The sequence below is a fragment of the Typopeltis vanoorti genome, chromosome 20 (assembly GCF_054136105.1).
Source record: "Typopeltis vanoorti isolate ZY-2024b chromosome 20, IOZ_Tvanoo_1.0, whole genome shotgun sequence".
NCBI classification, from domain to species: Eukaryota; Metazoa; Arthropoda; class Arachnida; order Uropygi; family Thelyphonidae; genus Typopeltis; species Typopeltis vanoorti.
Genome location: NC_143568.1, coordinates 17531059 through 17550724, shown reverse-complemented (window position 1 = coordinate 17550724; position 19666 = coordinate 17531059). Strand labels below are relative to the sequence as shown.

General features: G+C 35.2%; 1 protein-coding gene across 2 annotated transcripts in view; it reads left to right on the top strand.

The window, feature by feature from the left end:
* LOC150095258 (uncharacterized) overlaps nt 1-19666 on the top strand; it is a 512519-nt gene that overhangs the window by 335831 nt on the left and 157022 nt on the right. For both annotated transcript variants that reach the window (XM_090410467.1, XM_090410466.1), the window contains exon 17: nt 4425-4519. In XM_090410467.1, the coding sequence (XP_090266593.1) occupies nt 4425-4519 (95 nt within the window). The remainder of the gene's footprint in view (nt 1-4424; nt 4520-19666) is intronic.

Sequence of the window (19666 nt, the reverse complement as noted above, 5' to 3'; positions counted from 1 at the left end):
TGAACAAGCTTATGGATAAATATGATAAGCATTGTGTGAATAATGATTAGCATGCATTTTTGAAATTATGGATTCTACAACCGTGTTAAAATAACTCTTTTTATTATCCCGATGTTTCAATTTTCATATCAAGATCATCATCTGGAGCATACATAAATATACAAGACAAGCAGCATTACATTTCAAACCCTAAGCTAGAGAAACAATGATTTGATCACATGCTAGTCACTGGCATGACCTCTAGTGAAAAAAAAAAAAAAGCATCAAGCTAGATTTAATTTATGATTACATGAATAAACATTCTTGTTTACAGATAGTTTTCCTTCCAGTAACAGTGATGTCCTATTTCTATTATTACAACTGTTATTTTAAAAAAATAAATTACAACATGGATAAACATTCTTTCTTACAGATTTTTTTTTCTTTCCTTTAACAGTGATGTCCTATTTTTTAGTATTAAAGTTGTTATTTTAGATTTAGGATCCTGGATTTTCTACAGTCTTTTTTATAGTTGTTCATCGAGAGGAAGGATTTGTGGGACCAATATATGCCTTCCATATATATGGGATTTTTAGACTATCATTATTGTTTAGATTGGGGTGGTTGAGAATGACCTCACAGGCTTCCTTAAATTTGTGTTCATACCATGTTTTGTTGTGATATAGACAACTAGTGCTTTTCCAGTCAATTCTATGTAAGGTGTTCAGGGCATGATCAGAAAGTCCAGCTTCACCATATGATTGGAATTGTGCATCCTGTTTCTCCTACGTATGGTATGTTGCAGGTGCAGTAAATATGGTATACTCCAAGGTGGGCCAGCGGAGGTAGTGGGTCTTTGGATGAGCTGAGTAAGCTTTTTAATTTTGCAGGAGGTTTAAAGTTGGCTTTGAGGTTGTATTTTTGTAGTACTCTGTTTACTTTGTCTGATGTCCCTTTAATGTAGGGAATGGTTATAGTTTTACTGTAGTCTGGTTTGTCTTTGTTTTTTATTGAGGTCTTTGCTGATCACTTTAAATTCGTCTTTCAGAGCCCTGTTCTTTAGGGTATTGATGACACCTAGTTTTTGTGTTCGGTGGTGGTGGTAGGAGTTTATGTGTATATATTGGCCAGTATGTGTCAGTTTCTGGTAAACGGTGAAGGAAAGATTGCCCGAGGGAAGACATGTGACAAAGTGTATTTAGCAGCGGCAGTGTGTTATATTTTTCAATTTAATTGTGAACTGTATACATTTGTGTAGCTTGTTTAGGTGGCTAAGGAATGTGTCTAGCATCTGGCTGCCATGAGACCAGATTGCAAAAACATTGTCAACGTATCTAAGCCAGACTTTGGGTTTTAAAGGGGAGGAATCTGAAGCAAGTTGTTCAAAATGTTCTATATAAAAGTTAGCAATAGGGGGAGGCAGATAATGGCGAGCCCATGGCTGTGCCTTCTTTTGTAGGTAGAAAGCATTTTGCCATACAAAATAACCAGAACGTAATACATGCGCAAAGAGCACCGTGATATCTGGAGGAAATTTGTTCTGTAAAAGAAGAATTGTCATTGATTGGGACATTCATAAAGAGGACAGAGACATCAAAACTGACTAATAAATCATCTTTTTCTAATGTAATATTTTTGATGATGTTTATGAAGTGTTGTGTGTTTTTGATATAGGAGGGGGAATGACCTACCAACTCCTTGAGTGTTGCCGCTAATTTTTTGGCTAAGTGATAAGTTGGGCTATCAATCCCTTCGACAATAGGCCTTAGCAGTGTGTTTTCTTTGTGAATTTTCGGTAGTCCATAAATTCTCGGGGTACAAGCATAGTGTGGAAATAGTTTTTTGACCGTATCTTCGGGCCATGTGGTAATTGACTTAAGTAGATTCTCTGTTTTCAATTTTATTCTGTTAGTTTGGTTATAGTTAACTAATTGATATGTATCATTGTCCGAAACCAGCAGATTCATTTTTTCCACATAAGTGGTTTAGCTTAAGATAACGGTGGCACTTCCTTTATCTGCTCTGGAATTATGATGTTCGGATTTGACTTTAGTGATTTTATTGCTTAATTCATGTTTAGTTAGGTTGCTTGTTATTGTTTTGTTATGATTTAAAATGTTGGCAGTTTTTAAATGTATTTTTCCGCTATGTTATTTGGGATGAATCTTAGGCCTCTTTCAATATTACAAATAAATTCAAGTTGGTTTATCGATTTGGGTGCTATGACATAATTTAAACCTTTGCTAAGTATTGATATTTCGTCTTTGTTTAAAGCATGGTTGGATAGGTTAACTATATTACTGTTACCTGTAGGTGATTGGTGGTCTCCTGTTGTTTCTTGCTTCTGGTTAGTTGTTATTATTCACTGTGGCTAAATTTGAATATGGCAGCTGGTTCTTTCGATCTTTTTGTCTTTGGAATTTGGAAATTAGAATTTCTTTCTTCGTTTGGAGGATGTGGTTCGCCGTGTTGTCAGTAATCTTTTCCAGATATCTGCATTTACATAGCTTTCAAGCTACGTAAACCTATTGCTAACTTTTATATGGAACATTTGAACAACTTGCTTTAGGTTCCTCCCTTTTAAAACCCAAAGTCTGGCTTAGATACATTGACGATGTTTTCGCGATCTGGTCTCATGGCCGCTAGACACATTCCTTAGCCACCTAAACAAGCAACACAAACGTATACAGTTCACAATTGAGATTGAAAAACATAACACACTGTCGTTTCTAGATACACTTGTTACACGTCTTCCCTTGGGCAATCTTTCCTTCACCGTTTACTGGAAACCGACATATACTGGCCAGTATATATACAAATAAACTCCTACCACCACCACCCAACACAAAAACTAGGTGTCATCAATACCCTAAAGAACAGGGGCTATGAAGATCTGCTCCAGTGAACAGGCACTGAAAGACAAATTTAAAGTGATCAGCAATACTTTTCAAAAAATGGATACAGTCAAAACACTATTAACAAAATTCTCTACAAGACCTCAATAAAAAACAAAGACAAACCAGACTACAGTAAAACTATAACCATTCCCTACATTAAAGGGACATCAGACAAAGTAAACAGAGTACTACAAAAATACAACCTCAAAGCCATCTTTAAACCTTCTGCAAAATTAAAAAGCTTACTCAACTCATCCAAAGCTCCACTACCTCTGCTGGCCCACCTTGGAGTATACCATATTTACTGCACCTGCAACATACCATACGTAGGAGAAACAGGACACACAATTCCAATCAGACAAAAAGAACATAAACGACACATCAAATATAATAATTATGGTGAAGCTGGACTTTCTGATCATGCCCTTGAACACCTTACATAGAATTGACTGGAAAAGCACTAGTTGTCTACATCATACCAAAACATAGTATGAACACAAATTTAAGGAAGCCTGTGAGGTCATTCTCAACCACCCCAATCTAAACAATAATGATAGTCTAAAAATCCCATATACATGGAAGGCATATATTGGTCCCACAAATCCTTCCTCTCAATGAACAACTATAAAAAAGACTATAGAAAATCCAGGATCCTAAATCTAAAATAACAACTTTAATACTAAAAAATAGGACATCACTGTTAAAGGAAAGAAAAAAAAATCTGTAAGAAAGAATGTTTATCCATGTTGTAATTTATTTTTTTAAAATAACAGTTGTAATAATAGAAATAGGACATCACTGTTACTGGAAGGAAAACTATCTGTAAACAAGAATGTTTATTCATGTAATCATAAATTAAATCTAGCTTGATGTAATTTTTTTTTTTTTTTCACTAGAGGTCATGCCATTGAGTAGCATGTGATCAAATCATTGTTTCTCTAGCTTACAGTTTGAAATGTAATGCAGCTTGTCTTATATTTATGTATGCTCCAGATGATTTTCTTGATATGAAGATCGAAATGTTGGAATAATAAAAAAAGTTATTTTAACACGGTTGTAGAATCTATAATTTTAAAAACGAATGCTGATCACCGTGTAACACTAAAAGAAAGGATAATGACTAACATGGATATTTGTGATGAGGCTTGGGACTCCATGGAGATACCTATGTGAGAAGAAAAATCAATCACGTAGGATACAAATAATAAAAATGATCACAGTTTCATTCATATTTTTAAGCTACTTTTATTCTACTAGTATTTCAAGTTTTGAAGAAAAAATTGAACTGAAGTAAGAAAATTAAATGTTTCAAATAGAATTACCATTTAATATGTCAAAGCAGAAACATGCTTGTTTCTATTTTGTTTTTATTGTTAAACTTCCTTATATATCTGTATTCTTATAATCCTAAATTGTCTATGTTCTTATAATCCTAAATAAGTAGTATAAATCCTAAATAAGTGGTGGTTTTATTTGTTCATTATTTATCAGTTATATATATATATATATATATATATAGAATTTTAAAATATGGTTATTCTTTTATAGGGGTTTCTCTTACTGTGGTGCAACCTGTTATCTTGCTCTTTCAGAAAAGACAAGTTTGAATGTTGTAACTTCAAATGAATGTTCATTATTTACACGTATGTCAAAAAAGTTGCTTTTTTCCTTTTGTGATAACATTTGAAAAGGCAATCGCTTGATGATTATTCAGATTTATGAGTTAATTCTTTATTGTCCTATTGGTAGTTTCAAATGCATAGAGTGATTTTTTTTTATTCCTATTTTATAATCTGTATTTAGTGTTTTTCAACTTATTTACTACCCCAGTGGAGGGATTATTTAATAATTAATTATTTAGTAATAATTATATTTATTATTATTTAAATTATTTATTTGTTTTGTCTGTGCGGTTAGCCTAGTGGCTGTGTGCTTCACAACCATATGCCCGGGGAAGGAGTGTCTTAGGTTTGATTCCTGTCGGTGACATGAGGAGCTGAAGGATCTTTCTCAGCCATAGCCAAGTTAGCCGGTCTTGGGCATGAACAATAGGGCTTTTTCCCCAGTTTATCCTGGGGTTTTTCATCCCGCAAACCAGGCAAACCGGCCTTGAGAACTCAACGCTACGGACATAGGATACACCGGAGCTTAGGGCTGACCACCTTATCCCATGAATGGTTTGAGGTTCGATGATTAATAAACCTTCGACATGCAAGGTAAAAGAGGGGAAAAGAAGATGAAAGAGAGAGATGAGATTTATTTGTTTTTATATCAAGCACTTTATGGAATCAAAGGCTCATCATGGGAGGCCCTCACACCCCATCATTCACACAATACCTGTTGTACTTCATTCTTAACACCTTCACTCATGACAAACTCTGGCCAACCAAAACACCATGATATTAGAACAATCCATAAACTTCTGGGAAAACATCTCCTTCTTCAAACAAATCAAGGACTACTAGGATCCTCTCTCCTTACCAGTATGCCCTGTCAGTGTGGGGGTATGTTATTTTGGACAGAGAGGATGGGACCACCTTGGTAAGAAGAAAAAGACATAAAAAAAAAGTATATTCAGTATGCCAACCTAAAGCAGATTTTCACAACATGCATTAGGAGAAGAAGATATCATCATGTGGAATAAAGCCTAGCTTTATTCCACATGATGATATATAAATGAGGAGTAAAACTACATAGATCTTTTTTTCTTATTGCCTGGACTATTTCTGGAAGAGCCACATGTTCTACAGAACCCAATGAAATGCAACAGAAATAACAGTTTAACCTACACAAATTTTGGTGCACCGCCCTATCCTTCCATTAGCATAATCACTGAAAACCACCACAGAGAGAGTGTTGCTGTCACTCGCCCTCCATACGCTTCACTGTCTTTATTCTTTAAAATACACTCGACTGTCCTTATTTTTTTATAAATTCCTTGAAAAAAAAGCCTCTTCCTTTACAGTATCCCTTTGTCAGTGTGTGTGATCCAATATTTTTGACAGGAAGGGCAACCTTGATAAGAAGAAAATAGCATAAAAAGTATATTCAATATGGACAACCTAAAAGCAACTATGACAGAACTTTTTTTCTTAAGTTTACAAAAGAGAAAGACTAAAACAAAACTAAGTGCTCTTTATATGACAACAACATTAGTGAAAAGTCTTGCATCTTAAAATCACAGCACTGAACAAAACATTTCTGCAACTTCACTTTCTATATGAAAGTGGCTGCAAACTCTACTGAATACACTACTAAAAGCTATATCAACCATACCATCTCTTTAGAATGAATTAACTTTCACATAGAAAGTTAATTCATTCTAAATGAAAGTCTCAACATTCTTGTTAAAACCATATCATAGTTTTAACACTTCAAAATAACTTTGCCTTCTATATGAGGCAAGAGACTAAGGTTCCTCATGTTTAGTCCATATAGGATAATAACTGTTGGTTTAAGTGCACATTTAAGTGTTTTTCTTGTTGTCATTTAAAGAATACACTGGCTTGCATAGTTAAGTTGATCAGATGTTGTATATATCTATGTTATTTGTAGATTAAAGATTTTTATTTTGATTATAAAATGTTTGAAGACTCAATCTCTTAATGGGTTTAATGGGTTATTAAGGTTATTTAAGAGGATAAGTCACATATGTGATACCCTTCGATACGAACTTGTGGACAAGGTTAATTAGGAGTTTAGTTTCATCATTTTCTTTTTATCTTGAATTTAAGAGTTTTTAATCCCTCAGAGTGTGTGGAAAATAAGTAAAAATATACCCTCCCCCCCCACACCACATACTTTGAGTGGTTAAAAAACATAAAAAAAACACTGAAATGCAACAGCTCTGAACACTATTGAAACGGTTCAATTGCTGCTTCTGTTCACCATTTGAAAAGAACAAATTTCTAGAAACTTGTTAGTCAACCTAAGCCAGAGAAAATTTTTATACAAACATTCATATTAGTACTTCACAGAATTAACAGCATCAACAGACAAAAAAAATGGGATTAATTTATTGAAACTTACTAATATTTCACTGGTTTTTGTAACCAGCATCTTCAGAGCACAAATGATAACTGTGACAAGCAGAAGACACTCAAATAAAGCATCAGAAACAATTCAAATATAATGAAACAAATCTCATATCTTAACGAGGCACCCTCTCTGGGCTGGATAACTCTAATGTTAATTATACGGAGAAGTCTAATTATCTGGTCTTAGAATGATGACCAGCTTATCATCATCACTTTCCTGGTATGTACCTTCAAAATTGTCCTTGTGGTGCAGTGGATAGCGAGTTGGATCTTTTAATCCAAAGGTCATGGGTTCGAGGCCCACCAAGGAGATGATTACACTTTTAAATTTTTTGTCAGCCTGTTGGTTGATTAATTAGCATATCCGCTCTCCAGCCAAAAAAAAGGCCACGGGTTCGAATCCCACCATGGGCATGTGTTGGATCATAGCTTCTGCTCAATTATGTTTTATCGTCTTATAATTCTCTCTCGTTAGTATTTAATTAGTTGTAGGCTAATATATCAATCGAATATGAAGAAAATTTATATTATACTGCACCACTCCATATTCAGAAATTGCAAGAGCAACTTAGATAAATCAACCTTCAACTGTATCAGGTTATCATAAGTTGATTTTAGGGCGAGGTTTTTATTTTTATTACATAGGGTTCCCGTTGAGATTCGAATTATTTTAATGAGCGGTGCAATGAAACAATCAGGCAAATACAAGATTCAATTCAAACAAAATTATTTAATGCAGTAACACATAAATTACATCATAACACAATATTCCAACAGGGACATTATGATTTGAACGAATATGAAGTTCTCATTACGTCACTAGTATACTACTCAGCTGAGCTTAAACTTTATAATTAAAAATTATATTTAACAGATCCTATCCTTCTTATTACAAAGAACTTATATCATAACTTTACTCTGATTAAGGTTACATTTCAAAACATTTTTAAATATCAAATCAGTTCAAAATATTCAGAAGAATACAACTCATGAACATTCAGACATTCATTTGTAATTCTCTAGGCTCAGTTAATCAATTTTAGTTCTTGTAAGTTCGAGATTCCTAAATCACAAAGAATAAGCTTCACAGTATTCTCATTCAGTTAATGAACACTTAATTCAATAACATAGCATTTATCATTTGAAGAGAGAAAAGTCTTAGCACATCACATATTAAATCTTGACTCACTGAATACTGCAACTAGGAACGATTTACTTTCGGAGGAATTAATTTTCGTTACTTCTCACTAAGTATAGTAAAGGTAATCTTACCAGGATATAGCTTCAACACATAAGTAGATCGAACACCAATTTTTAAGTCCTTGCTGACTTTTACTATGTAGTAACACAAACTTAAAAGAATCTTCCATTTCCACGACTGATTTATAGACTTTGGAGAATATAATCTTTATGCACTTGGTTTAAGTTATCTACTTATTTCTTCTTTTTCTTATACGTATTAACCTATTTCTTGCACTATTTCACTGCTAGGCATTAGGAAGTTTTGGTAAAAATTCAACTCAGAAAAAGGTAAGTTAAAATACCAAGCGATTCCCGGTCCTTTAAATACCGTTTTCGGCACGTCAAAATTCCCCTCCAGTCTCCAGCTACCATTCTCTATACTCCCCTATTCGATTCTGTTTTTACTTTCGTTTTCATATCCACTCCTTCCTTTTTCCCGCCAAAAACTGGTTCTCACCGGTTTAGCTCACATCAAACTTGCCTTTCCTTTCGTATATAGTAGTTCACGTTCCAGCACGTGCTAGGAGAAATTTGCATGTTTTCTCATAACAACCAATCAAACGATACCACAAAGAATCTTCTGGATATATTAAAATTACATATATTACAGTTTCTTATATTATTATCAAGAGAATAAAGTAAATAAAATAATTGACACTTTAATACAGAGCCTTTTCATATCTATAATATGTTTTAAAATCACATGAATAATATTTTATAAGCAAGAAAATAACAGAATAAATTTAAAAAGTCCTGCTTATGATATTGTAGATGATGTTAATTATGAATGAAGCATTATTAATTATAAATATCTTCATTCACAATTTAGCACATGCATGTTTGTGATGTCTGTGAAAATACTAGTGGTGGTGCTGGGTGGTAGATGGCGTTGGTAGTTGTAGTTGGTGGGTTGAGTGGTAGAGACAGCAAATTGTAGAGTAGGTGCCCTCCCTCGATGAGTCTTCACTCCCTGGAGGTGTCATATAATAAATGAAAAGGTGTTCAGGCTGCTATGACAGCACTACATGATTAAGTTTACATTATTAATAATTTCCTATCAATAAGTTTCTGCCAAATCAGTCTGTTACTTGTCAGCACCCCAATATTGTTGTAATTAACATTTTGTTCCTCTAAGGCAGTGCTTCCCAACCTTTTTCACGTCACGGCACACCTCACAAGCATAAATAATTTCACGACACACTATGAAGGAACAATTTTCTTCCATTGTCCAAAAAATATCTCAGATACCTTTTGATTCTGAAGAAAATACATTATGAACAAATGGTTAACTATAAGAAAAAAATGACTCACCAGTGTTTATTTTATCATGCAAAGGTACTTCTTTCTTGTATGACCGTTATAGCTTCAGCTAAAATGAATGTTATAGATTGATGGTAACAGGAAAAAGCGTCTTTGTCAGCAAATAATAACAATTCAATTTATGTTCCACAAACTATCACATTTGTTAAAACACAAATTCAGAAAAAGACGCAATAAGACATTCCCGCTAAGGTGTTTTACACAGACCACTTAGCAACACTGAACATCCACTTGAACGCAGTTCTTATAAAAATGATATGCTCTTGAAACTCTCGACTGGTACTCTCTCAACACAACAGACGAGTTGGAACTGAAGCAGAGTAATGATCTTCTGAGTCGTAGATGCAAAATGTGAGGGAGGGAGTAATGGGAGGAATGGCACCTATGACATTCTGGGAGGTTGCCTTCACACGTGTGTAGCTGGAAAAGAGCAATAAAACGAAAAGTGAACCACTCAGCAGCCTACCCCTCCAGTACTGTCGCCTCATAATCAGGACTTTGCAGTTAAATTTTTCGCTGCACACTGGTGTGCCATGGCACGTCAGTTGGGAAACACTGCTCTAAGGCACTTCTGACTGAATCAATCCACTTAGTACTTGTCTTCCTCTGTGTCTTTTTCCTGCCATCTTGGTATCAAACACCTGTTTTGCTAACCTTTCTTCATTCAGTCTATTTAAGTGGTTATACCACTGTTGATTAGCCTTGCTCACATTCTTGAATGCAGACATTGTCAGTTTCTCTCATGTCTTCATTTTTAATATGATTCTGCCATTGATGTCATCTGTTTAGGTCTCTAATTTTACTAAGAACTTTCATATATCTGTAATCTTTGATCAAGTGCTTTATTTCTAACCCAACTGAGAACTGGTTTGAACATTGTCTTATATACTGCTAGTATAGTGTTAAAGCTAATTTCTCTCTTATTCCATGTAATTTTATTCAACTGACTGCCCACCATACTAGCTTTGCTTATTCCGTTGCCTATTTCCAGATTTAACCTGGCATCTTCACTAAAAACTCTGCCTAAATAGCTGAAATATTTTACTTGTTTTATAGGATCTCTATTCTGAATGTAGCTGAAGTTTTCTATGTTCCTGCCTGTTTTCATACTTTAGTCTTTTTATTCCTGATTTTCATGCCAAACTTGTTATAACTGTTATGCAACTTAGAGAATCCTGGAGACTTGCACTGGATGTATTTAAAAGTACAACATCATCTGTGTAAAGCAAAGAATTAAGTTTGATATCTCCAATTCTAATATCAGGTTTAATGCCACGTGTTTTCATAATGTGGTTCATATTGAAAATGAATAAGAGGAGAGATAATGTGCATCTTTGTCTTACACCTGATTTTACTTCAAATCATCTTCCTGTATTCCATTCAATTCTAACAGCTAATCTTATCTTACAACTTAAATTATAGATTGCATATTTCTCTCTCTCTATATATATATATATAATCTTCCATTCAATATATAATGTTCCATTTACCTCATATAACTGTAGTATTTTGAAAAGCTTTTCCTTGGGCACCTTGTTGTATGCCTTTTCCAGATCTACAAAACTTAAGTACAGATCATTGTCATATTCCCATGATTTCTCAACCAACTATTTGTCGTAATGTGAAAATCTGATCTTGACAACCTCTATTTGGCCTGAATTCAGCTTGTTCTTCATCCAGTTTCTCTTCCACAATTTTTCTCACCATCATTTCAAGAATGCTGGTATAAATCTTACTCAGAACACTTAATAGAAAAATTCCTCTGTAATTTTCCAATTCAGCTTTATTTCCTTTTTTTTTTATAGATGGACAATAAGAATACTTTTCTTGTAAAACTAAGGCTATTTCAATTATGCAGTATAGCTACTGCAAGATTTTTATACCCCCATATTTAAGCATTTCTGACTGGCCTGGTTGACCAAACAGTTAGGGTATCTGCTTTTCAGCCAAGAGGTGTGGATTCAAATCCTGCCTAGGGCATGGATGTTTGTGTTTCCCCAACATTAGTCTCTGCGAAAAGCTGGTTCGGATCTCCCAAAGTCGCATCATTAATCCCCCCCCCAGTAGACCCTGCCAAACAAACATAATGCTAGAGGGAAAAAAAAATTGAGCATTTCTAGTCGAATGTCATTTATTCCAGCTGTCTTTCCACATTCCAAATTTTTGATGGCTTTTTCTGTCTCAAGTATTGATATAAACTCCTCTGTGCATTCCGCTTAAAAATTTTTTAAATAGGTTCTGTTGCAGCTTGTTTCATTTAACAGTTTTTCAAAGTAATTTCTCCAGCCATCTAGGACATCCTTATCTTCAGTTTTGGCAAAATGTTCTGGAGAACATTTTGCCACCTTTCTGATATTTATTTTCTATATTCTTATCATAGTCTTCCCATGACTTTTGTTTAACCACTTTTGCACATATTTTAGCTCTCTTACATTTTTCTCTATGTTCGTTTAAGGCATCTGCTGACTAGGAACTTCTTGTATGCTTTATTCTTTTCCAAAACTGCTTCTATAACTTATTGTTGCCCCATGGGGTTCTTATTTTTCTTTCCTTACAGACAACTTCACTATATACTTCCCTAGCTGAATCAATCAGTATATTTTTCAGAATTTGAACTGACACTCCAAGGTTTGTTCTTGTTTTCAAGCTGCTTCAAATTTTCTTCAATAAGGTTTGTATAGTTGAGTTTATACTTTTCATGTAAAAGCTGCTGAATGTTAATTCTTTTTAAAACTTTCTTACATACTGCTTTTTTTAATGTAATATCCATTTTTATCCTGCTTATCACTAAGTGATGGTCACTTCCAGTTTCAATCCTCTGTACATTCTTACATACTTCAGCCAGCATGAAGATATCAGACTCCCCTATCAGTGTAGTCACTTAAGGGCTTAAAGCCAAATTACTGGGAAGAGAGCTAGAGATTGTCTTTCAGGAATGCAGAGAACCGACTGGGGCTTCTGACCTAATGTCCAATCTTGACCTTCACATAGTGCACCCTATTAGTTGGTACTGGATACTGAATGAACGAGGATGGGCTGGCAATTTGGGACTTGGCCGACCAAATTGCTATCTGTTGTCTTAAACCACAAATGCATATGATGGACTATATGCATATATAGTCCATCAAATAGGACAGTTGTTCAGCTGTTTGCTGAAATTATTCTAAGTTTTAGAAATGCTATGTTATATTTTCACCATATAAAAACTGTTTATATGTATACCACAAAAAAAGAAAGTTCAGTAGGGTTAGTTTTTTGGTTCCTTAAAAAAAATTCCAAATACAGTGGTACCTTGAGATACCAGTTCCCCAACATACGAGTTTTTTGAGATACAAACCATCACTAGGTTGATTTTTTGCCTTGAGTTACGAGCCTGCTTCAGTGATGTCATAACCACCACTCTGCTCAGATTCCCGAGTGCACATCATTCAGTTCACATGTTTACCTCACCGCAGAAGCATTTCTGTCGTGTTGTGTTTTAATTTTGTGTTTTTTTTTTGTATGTACAGTTATTTAGCTAATTTTTTTCATATAACCATGAGTACAAAGAAGGTGAGTGTAAAGAACAGTGGTGAGAAAAGGAAAAAGGTGATATCCATGGAATTAAAGCGTGAGATAATAGACAAACATGAGCAAGGCGTAAGAGTAATAGACTTGGCAACGCAGTATGATCGCACTACTTCTACGATATGTACTATTCTGAAGCAGAAGGATTCAATAAAGGCTATAACTCCAGCTAAGGGCGTTAAAATTATTTCAAAGCTACGCAACTCTGTCCATGAAAAGATGGAGAACCTGCTGATTTTTTGGTTGACAGGGAAGCAGCTCGCAGGAGACACTGTGACAGAGACTATAATTTGCAAAAAGGCACGAGCCATTTACGCAGATTTGCTGCAGCAGACCCCAGATTCTTCAGCACAGGAGGCTTCACAAGAGCAGCTCAAAGCCAGTCGTGTGTGGTTTGAAAATTTCCGAAAAAGGACTGGCATTCACTCCATTGTCAGGCATGGTGAGGCAATGAGCTCTGATTCTAAGGCAGCTGAGGAATTTGTAAAAACCTTTGCTGAATTGATCAAAGCCAAAGGATACATCCCCCAACAAGTTTTCAACTGTGATGAGACAGGGCATCTTCTAAAAGAAGATGCTAAGCAAAACTTACATAACGGTAGAAGAAAAGAAGATGCCAGGTCACAAGCCCATGAAGGATAGGTTGACCCTCGCACTGTGTGCAAATGCGAGTGGCGACTGCAAGATCAAGCTGCTGTTCGTATACCACTCAGAAAACCCCAGAGCCTTCAAGACACATAAGGTTTTAAAAGAAAAACTGCACGTTATGTGGAGGGCAAACTCAAAGGCGTGGGTCACCAGGCAGTTTTTTGTGCAGTAGGTCAACTTAGTCTTTGGTCCTGCTGTTAAGGAATACCTCGAAGTCAATGACTTACTCCTGCAAGCCCTTCTCATCCTTGACAATGCTCCTGTCCACCCACCAAACCTTGAGGACAACATCCTCGAGGAGTTCAGCTTTATAAAGGTTCTCTACTTTCCACCTAACACCACCCCTATCCTGCAGCCCATGGACCAACAGGTGATCTCCAATTTCAAGAAACGTTTTACCAAACACATGTTCTGATGATGCTTTGAGGTTATGGAGAGCACAAACCTCACCCTTTGAGAGTTCTGGAAGGACCACTACAACATTGTCATATGCCTCAAAATTATTGATATGGCCTGGCAGGGTGTTACAAAAAGGACCTTGACCTCTGCATGGAAACAGCTGTGGGCTGTGGCTGAAAGGGACTTGGAAGGATTTAGACCTGAACAGGAAGTGCTGGAGGAGATTGTGTTCCTCGGAAAGTCCATGGGCCTGGAGGTGGATGAGGGAGACATCGAAGACCTTGTCGCGCACATTCCGAGGAACTGACAACGCAAGAGTTGACGGAACTACACACGCAGCAACATACGGAGGTTCTGCAGGAGATTGGTACAACTGCAGAGGCAGAGGAGGTTATCGCTTCAAGTGAGATAAAGAAAGTGTTGGCAATGTGGGAAAAAGTTTCAGACTTTATTGAAAAGAAACACCCTGAAAAAGTTGCAACTGGTCGTGCAGCAGCGCTATTTAATGACACTTGCCTAACTCATTTCAGAAACATTCTAAAAGGAAGGAAGGAACAAAGCTCCTTGGACAGGTTTCTATTGAAACGCCCTGTGGATGAAAGTGACAAAGGCGTGGCAAAAAAGAAAAAAAACTAGTGAAGAAGAAAATTAAGCAAAAGTGAAGTGAAAGAAAAAATTAATACCATATGCTAATCGGCTCCGCCAGCATCTGTTTATTTTTTAGATTCTCTTTTACATGTATGTACAGTATTTGGTTTTATTTTGTTTGTATACAATATTTGTTCATTATAAATACATTATTATAAAAAAATTGGAGTGGTTTTTTTGGGGACTCGTATGAATTAATCTCATTTTAATTAATTTCAATGGAGAAAATTGATTTGAGATATGAGCATTTTGACTTACGAGCTTGGTCATGGAATGAATTAAACTCGTATCTCAAGGTACACCACTGTATTACTATTTGTAATGCAGCTGGTTGTCGTTTCTGAAATAAGCTATGTCTTAGAAATACTAGACAACAATCTTCTCAGCTGGAGGAAAATGCTGATGGCTTAGATTACTCTTACTGCTATTGAGAAAGAACACTTTCCCAGAAGTCACACACTAAAGAGTCTTAAGCTATATGCAGAATACATCAGCATTTTGTTTAATTTTCAGTTATATCTTAAACAAAAATACTGATATTACTTTTACAGTCTGATACAGTATTTATATCAGACTGTAAAAGTCTGATATAAATACTGCATGATAGTAATACTGTAAATTTATGTCAAAATAATTTCTTAATTTATAATAATCACAGTTTTGCCTTTATCTTCAGAAAATTATAAATTATTTGATATCTAGGAAAGAAAGGAGGATTTGAATTTAAAAAAATGCTTATATGTAAAGCATTTAACTCTTTTTTGGGGGAAGGAGGATAGTCGTTACCTACTTATTCATCCTGCAGATGTTTCAAATAATTTATTTTCAAAATGGTTCACTAGACAATTGTTACAAACGTAAATCACTTGAGGAGTATTATCATGCCACTTATCTAAGTGGCAGTAAATACATTTATCAAATGTGCAGTGATTTCCTCTTTGTACTACAATTAATAATGGAACACGTATAGACCACAGTGATAACTTTAATTAAATAAATAAAGGTACAAATATTTCATACTGAAAGTAACAGAACATCCTCAGTGTAGAACAAACAGTTAAAGGAATGGAATACAAAGTATGGAACAGTCAGTGGATCACCAAATAAATTGTTGCCGCATGCCAGAAGTTTAATTACTAAAATATTATTAAATAATTCTTTCATTGATGGTTGCATAAAATAAGTCTCCCAAACTTTTGAGAGAGAGAGAGAGAGAGAGAGAGAGACACAGCCATTTCGATATAAATTTGGCCAATGTAAGAGGACTTTGCAACTTTATTTAAAAAGGCGTTCATATTTAAACCTGCATCTGTGGAGAAGACAAGCTTTATCCCACTGGATATTATGATTAGTGTGAATGCTATGTTGTGCTAGACCAGACTTATGAGGTTTCATGTATTCGATATAATATTGATGTTCCTTCATTCTTTTTTTCACAGAACGGCCTGTTTGTCCAAAATAGGATAAATTGCATTCACTGGGATCTGGTAAACACCAGCCAATGATAGTGGTGACAGTTTGTCTTTTGTAGATGGCAACAAGTGAGAAATTTTGTTGATAGGGAATAAGATGATACTTCTTCAAAATTCTACCTATAGGTTCTGAGATGTCTGAAATGTAAGGGATTGGAACTCTGCGGTCTGTTAAAGAATCCTGAGGTGTTGGAACATAGGAGTCGATTATCTGTTGGATCTGATTAGGGTTGTAATCATTACATTCTATTAACTTTTTTATAGTGAAAAGTTCTTGTAGTAAGCTTGATGGAGAGGAGCACACTTTATGTGCTCTATTAATTAAAGATTTGATAATGCAAATTTTTTGAGAAGTGTGATGAGCAGACTTTTGATGAATGTATCTGCCTGTAAAAGTAGGTTTTTGATAGACACTTGTAGACAAAGTACCAGAGGATGTGTGTGTAAGGAGGATGTCCAAGAATGGTAAACTACCAGACTTTTTTTTTTCCATGGTGAACTGAATGCGTGGGTGAAGGCTATTTATCTGTTGTAGAAATGTGGTAAGTTCCTCTTCAGCATTTAACCAAATAGCTAAAACATCATCGACGTAACAAAACCAAAGAGAGGGTTGTGGATGAATGGATGAAAACATGGTGTCTTCCAGATGTTTCAAAAAATAGTTTGCCAAAGGTGGAGACAGAGGGCTACCCATGGCAGTACCTTCAACTTGTTTGTAGATCTTGTTTTTCCAGTTGAAATAACCTGAATATATAATGAATTCATGCAATGTCTGGAGGGAAATCATTATATAGTAAGTGAGTATAGAAACTGTGAGCAAGAGGGTGAGGAGTGGTTTCTTTGCATGGAGGGTGGTTGAGCCATGGAATGCATTGCCTGATAGAGTGTGTGAGGGCGAGAACAGTCAATGAGTTTAAGGAGTGGTATGATAGACTTTGTGTTTCTTAGGGGGAACCTCCCCTCGATGGGTCTTGACAGACTTTATGTTCTTAGGAAGGACCTCCCACGATGAGTCTATTGACTCCATGGAGGCCTGAATAATAATAATAATAATAATAATAATAATGTATTTACTTAATTTACACAATAATATTGTGTAAATTATTTTCATGCAATTCCCAAAGTTTGTTAATATCATTACTCAGAGATGCACATATAGTCTTATACTATCCCTGTAAATCAATAATAACATTCAAAATCTCTTTACTCTGCAGGAAAAGTAGAGTGAGTTCTAAAATACAAAGGACTCATATAATTGAAAGTACCTCATCTTCTGAATTAGTCCAGTAAAAACATATCTGGATAAGTGTCTTAAGTCCATAAAAAAAATAATGAAAGGTTACAAAATAAATAAATATTCTTAAATTTGGTGCTCTTACTCCCTAACCACTCTATTGCACTTTTATAAAATATTAATAATCCCATCTACATGGTCTAAGTAAGAAGAAGAAAAAAAAAACAGATTAATATTTTAAGAAATAAACAGAAATTAGGAAATTCACCAATCAGCGATCAATATATTAATTTCACTTTACACAGAATAAAAATATTATAAAAAAGCTAAATAAAATCTAATTAAATATATAATACAGAAATACAAAAAGAAACTATAGTTTCTAAAATATGTCTTATTTTGCATTAGTTTTTTATATATGTGCATCATTACAATATTATTTCAATTACAATATAATGAATTTTCTCCACAAAGACTATTCTCCATTATGAATTGTCTGGCGATGAATTTCAACATCCTTAAAATTCTTTCTGGAGAGTTCACAGAAAATGTTTTCCATGAACTCCTGAGATGCAAGTTGAGTCTGACAAGATAGTGTAAGTGATGATAAAGGTGATTGGAAGTGGTTGGTGTGGAGAAATCGCAAACAAGTAGAATTTTTAGAATGCATATAGACCTAAAAGTGAATTACTGTGTTTATTTACAAATATCAAGAGCATCAGAAATAAGGATGATGAAATAGTTTTACTGATTGAGATTATTCAGCCAAAAATTGTTGGAATAAGTGAAACATGGTTGGATAAGGATGATATCCCAGTGAGAATAGAAATGAAAGTGTATGATGTTTCCCCATGAGGATAGAAAGAACAAGAAGTTGTGTGTATGGGGGCAGGAAATGCTGTGGATCATAGGAACTGAATTATTTCTACACAAAGTTGAGATACAAGAGGGAAATAGTGGCTGTGGTTTTGGGTCAGTATGGTGTGAGGTGAAGGAAGCAATATTTAGAGATGCTATTATAGGCCAGTGAATATGGAAAGTGGTGACGAAGAAATGTCTCATTAGAAGTTTAATGAAGTGAAACAGCACTAAGAGAGATAGTATTTAATTCTTCTAATATTACATCTTAGTTACAGAGACATCATCAGGGAGTACAAAATGAGACGTAAAACACACACACAAACAAAGGCAGTACAAAACTAACTGAAACATCTAGATGAAAGACTAGAGTCTTAACTAGACGAGGCACCTGCTGTGGACACCTGTCAGCAGCCTAGGATGTAAACTGGAATCTCAAAGTATTAGTGCTCGCCATGGTAAACAATATACCCTCCCCAATAGGCACACTATACTGCAGATGCAAGAAAAAACAAGTTTTATTGTATCACTGAATAAGGCAGAAAATATGCTATATAGACTCAAGCAAAACTGTTTGTTGTGCCGCCAAACACAGTATCTTGGACAACAGTTTTTAGTTAGATTCTGTCTAAAAACTGTTGTCCAAACATTTGTCCAAATTTCAGTTACATGAAATAAGTGTTTGTTTGATTGCATTTGAAATTTTCAATATCATTAAGACAGATCACAAAGGCTAACTTCAAATAAAATTCTACCAGAGAATCGAAACTAACATGCCATGTAATATATGTGCGTGAATCCACCTGCCAGCCGGATGCAGAAGTGGCATGCAAACAAGCAGCAATAAAATTAAACCAAATGGTTGAAATTTTTGTGCCAGTTGAGCCTGCCCCCACGACGTGGATGCAGGACACAAATGGTAATGAGAAGTCCCATCAGAATGATAAATGGGCGAAACACCATCTTCATGTGAAGGTGTTAAAACTAAGAAATATATAGAGAATGTTGTCATAGCAGTTTCAGATATTTCGGAACTTGATTGAAGAGAATCAGAATTTCATGTGTCATGTCAGCTTGGTGTTTCTGCCTTTGAAGTGCTTGTGTTATTGCCTAGTGGCTGTGATTTTGGGTCAGTATGGTGTGAGGTGAATGTGGAAAGTGGTAGAGAAAGTGGACGTTGATTATGAACCTGTACATAATCTCTGAGTATTGGAAGCTCCATAACATAAAAATTAGGTCACAACTCTGACCAGTAGGTGATAACACAAGCACTTCAAAGGCAGAAACACCAAGCTGACATGACATAGCATCCACTTCTCCCATGAGTTTCTGATGATGACGCACGGTTGAAATGGCTCGCACCCG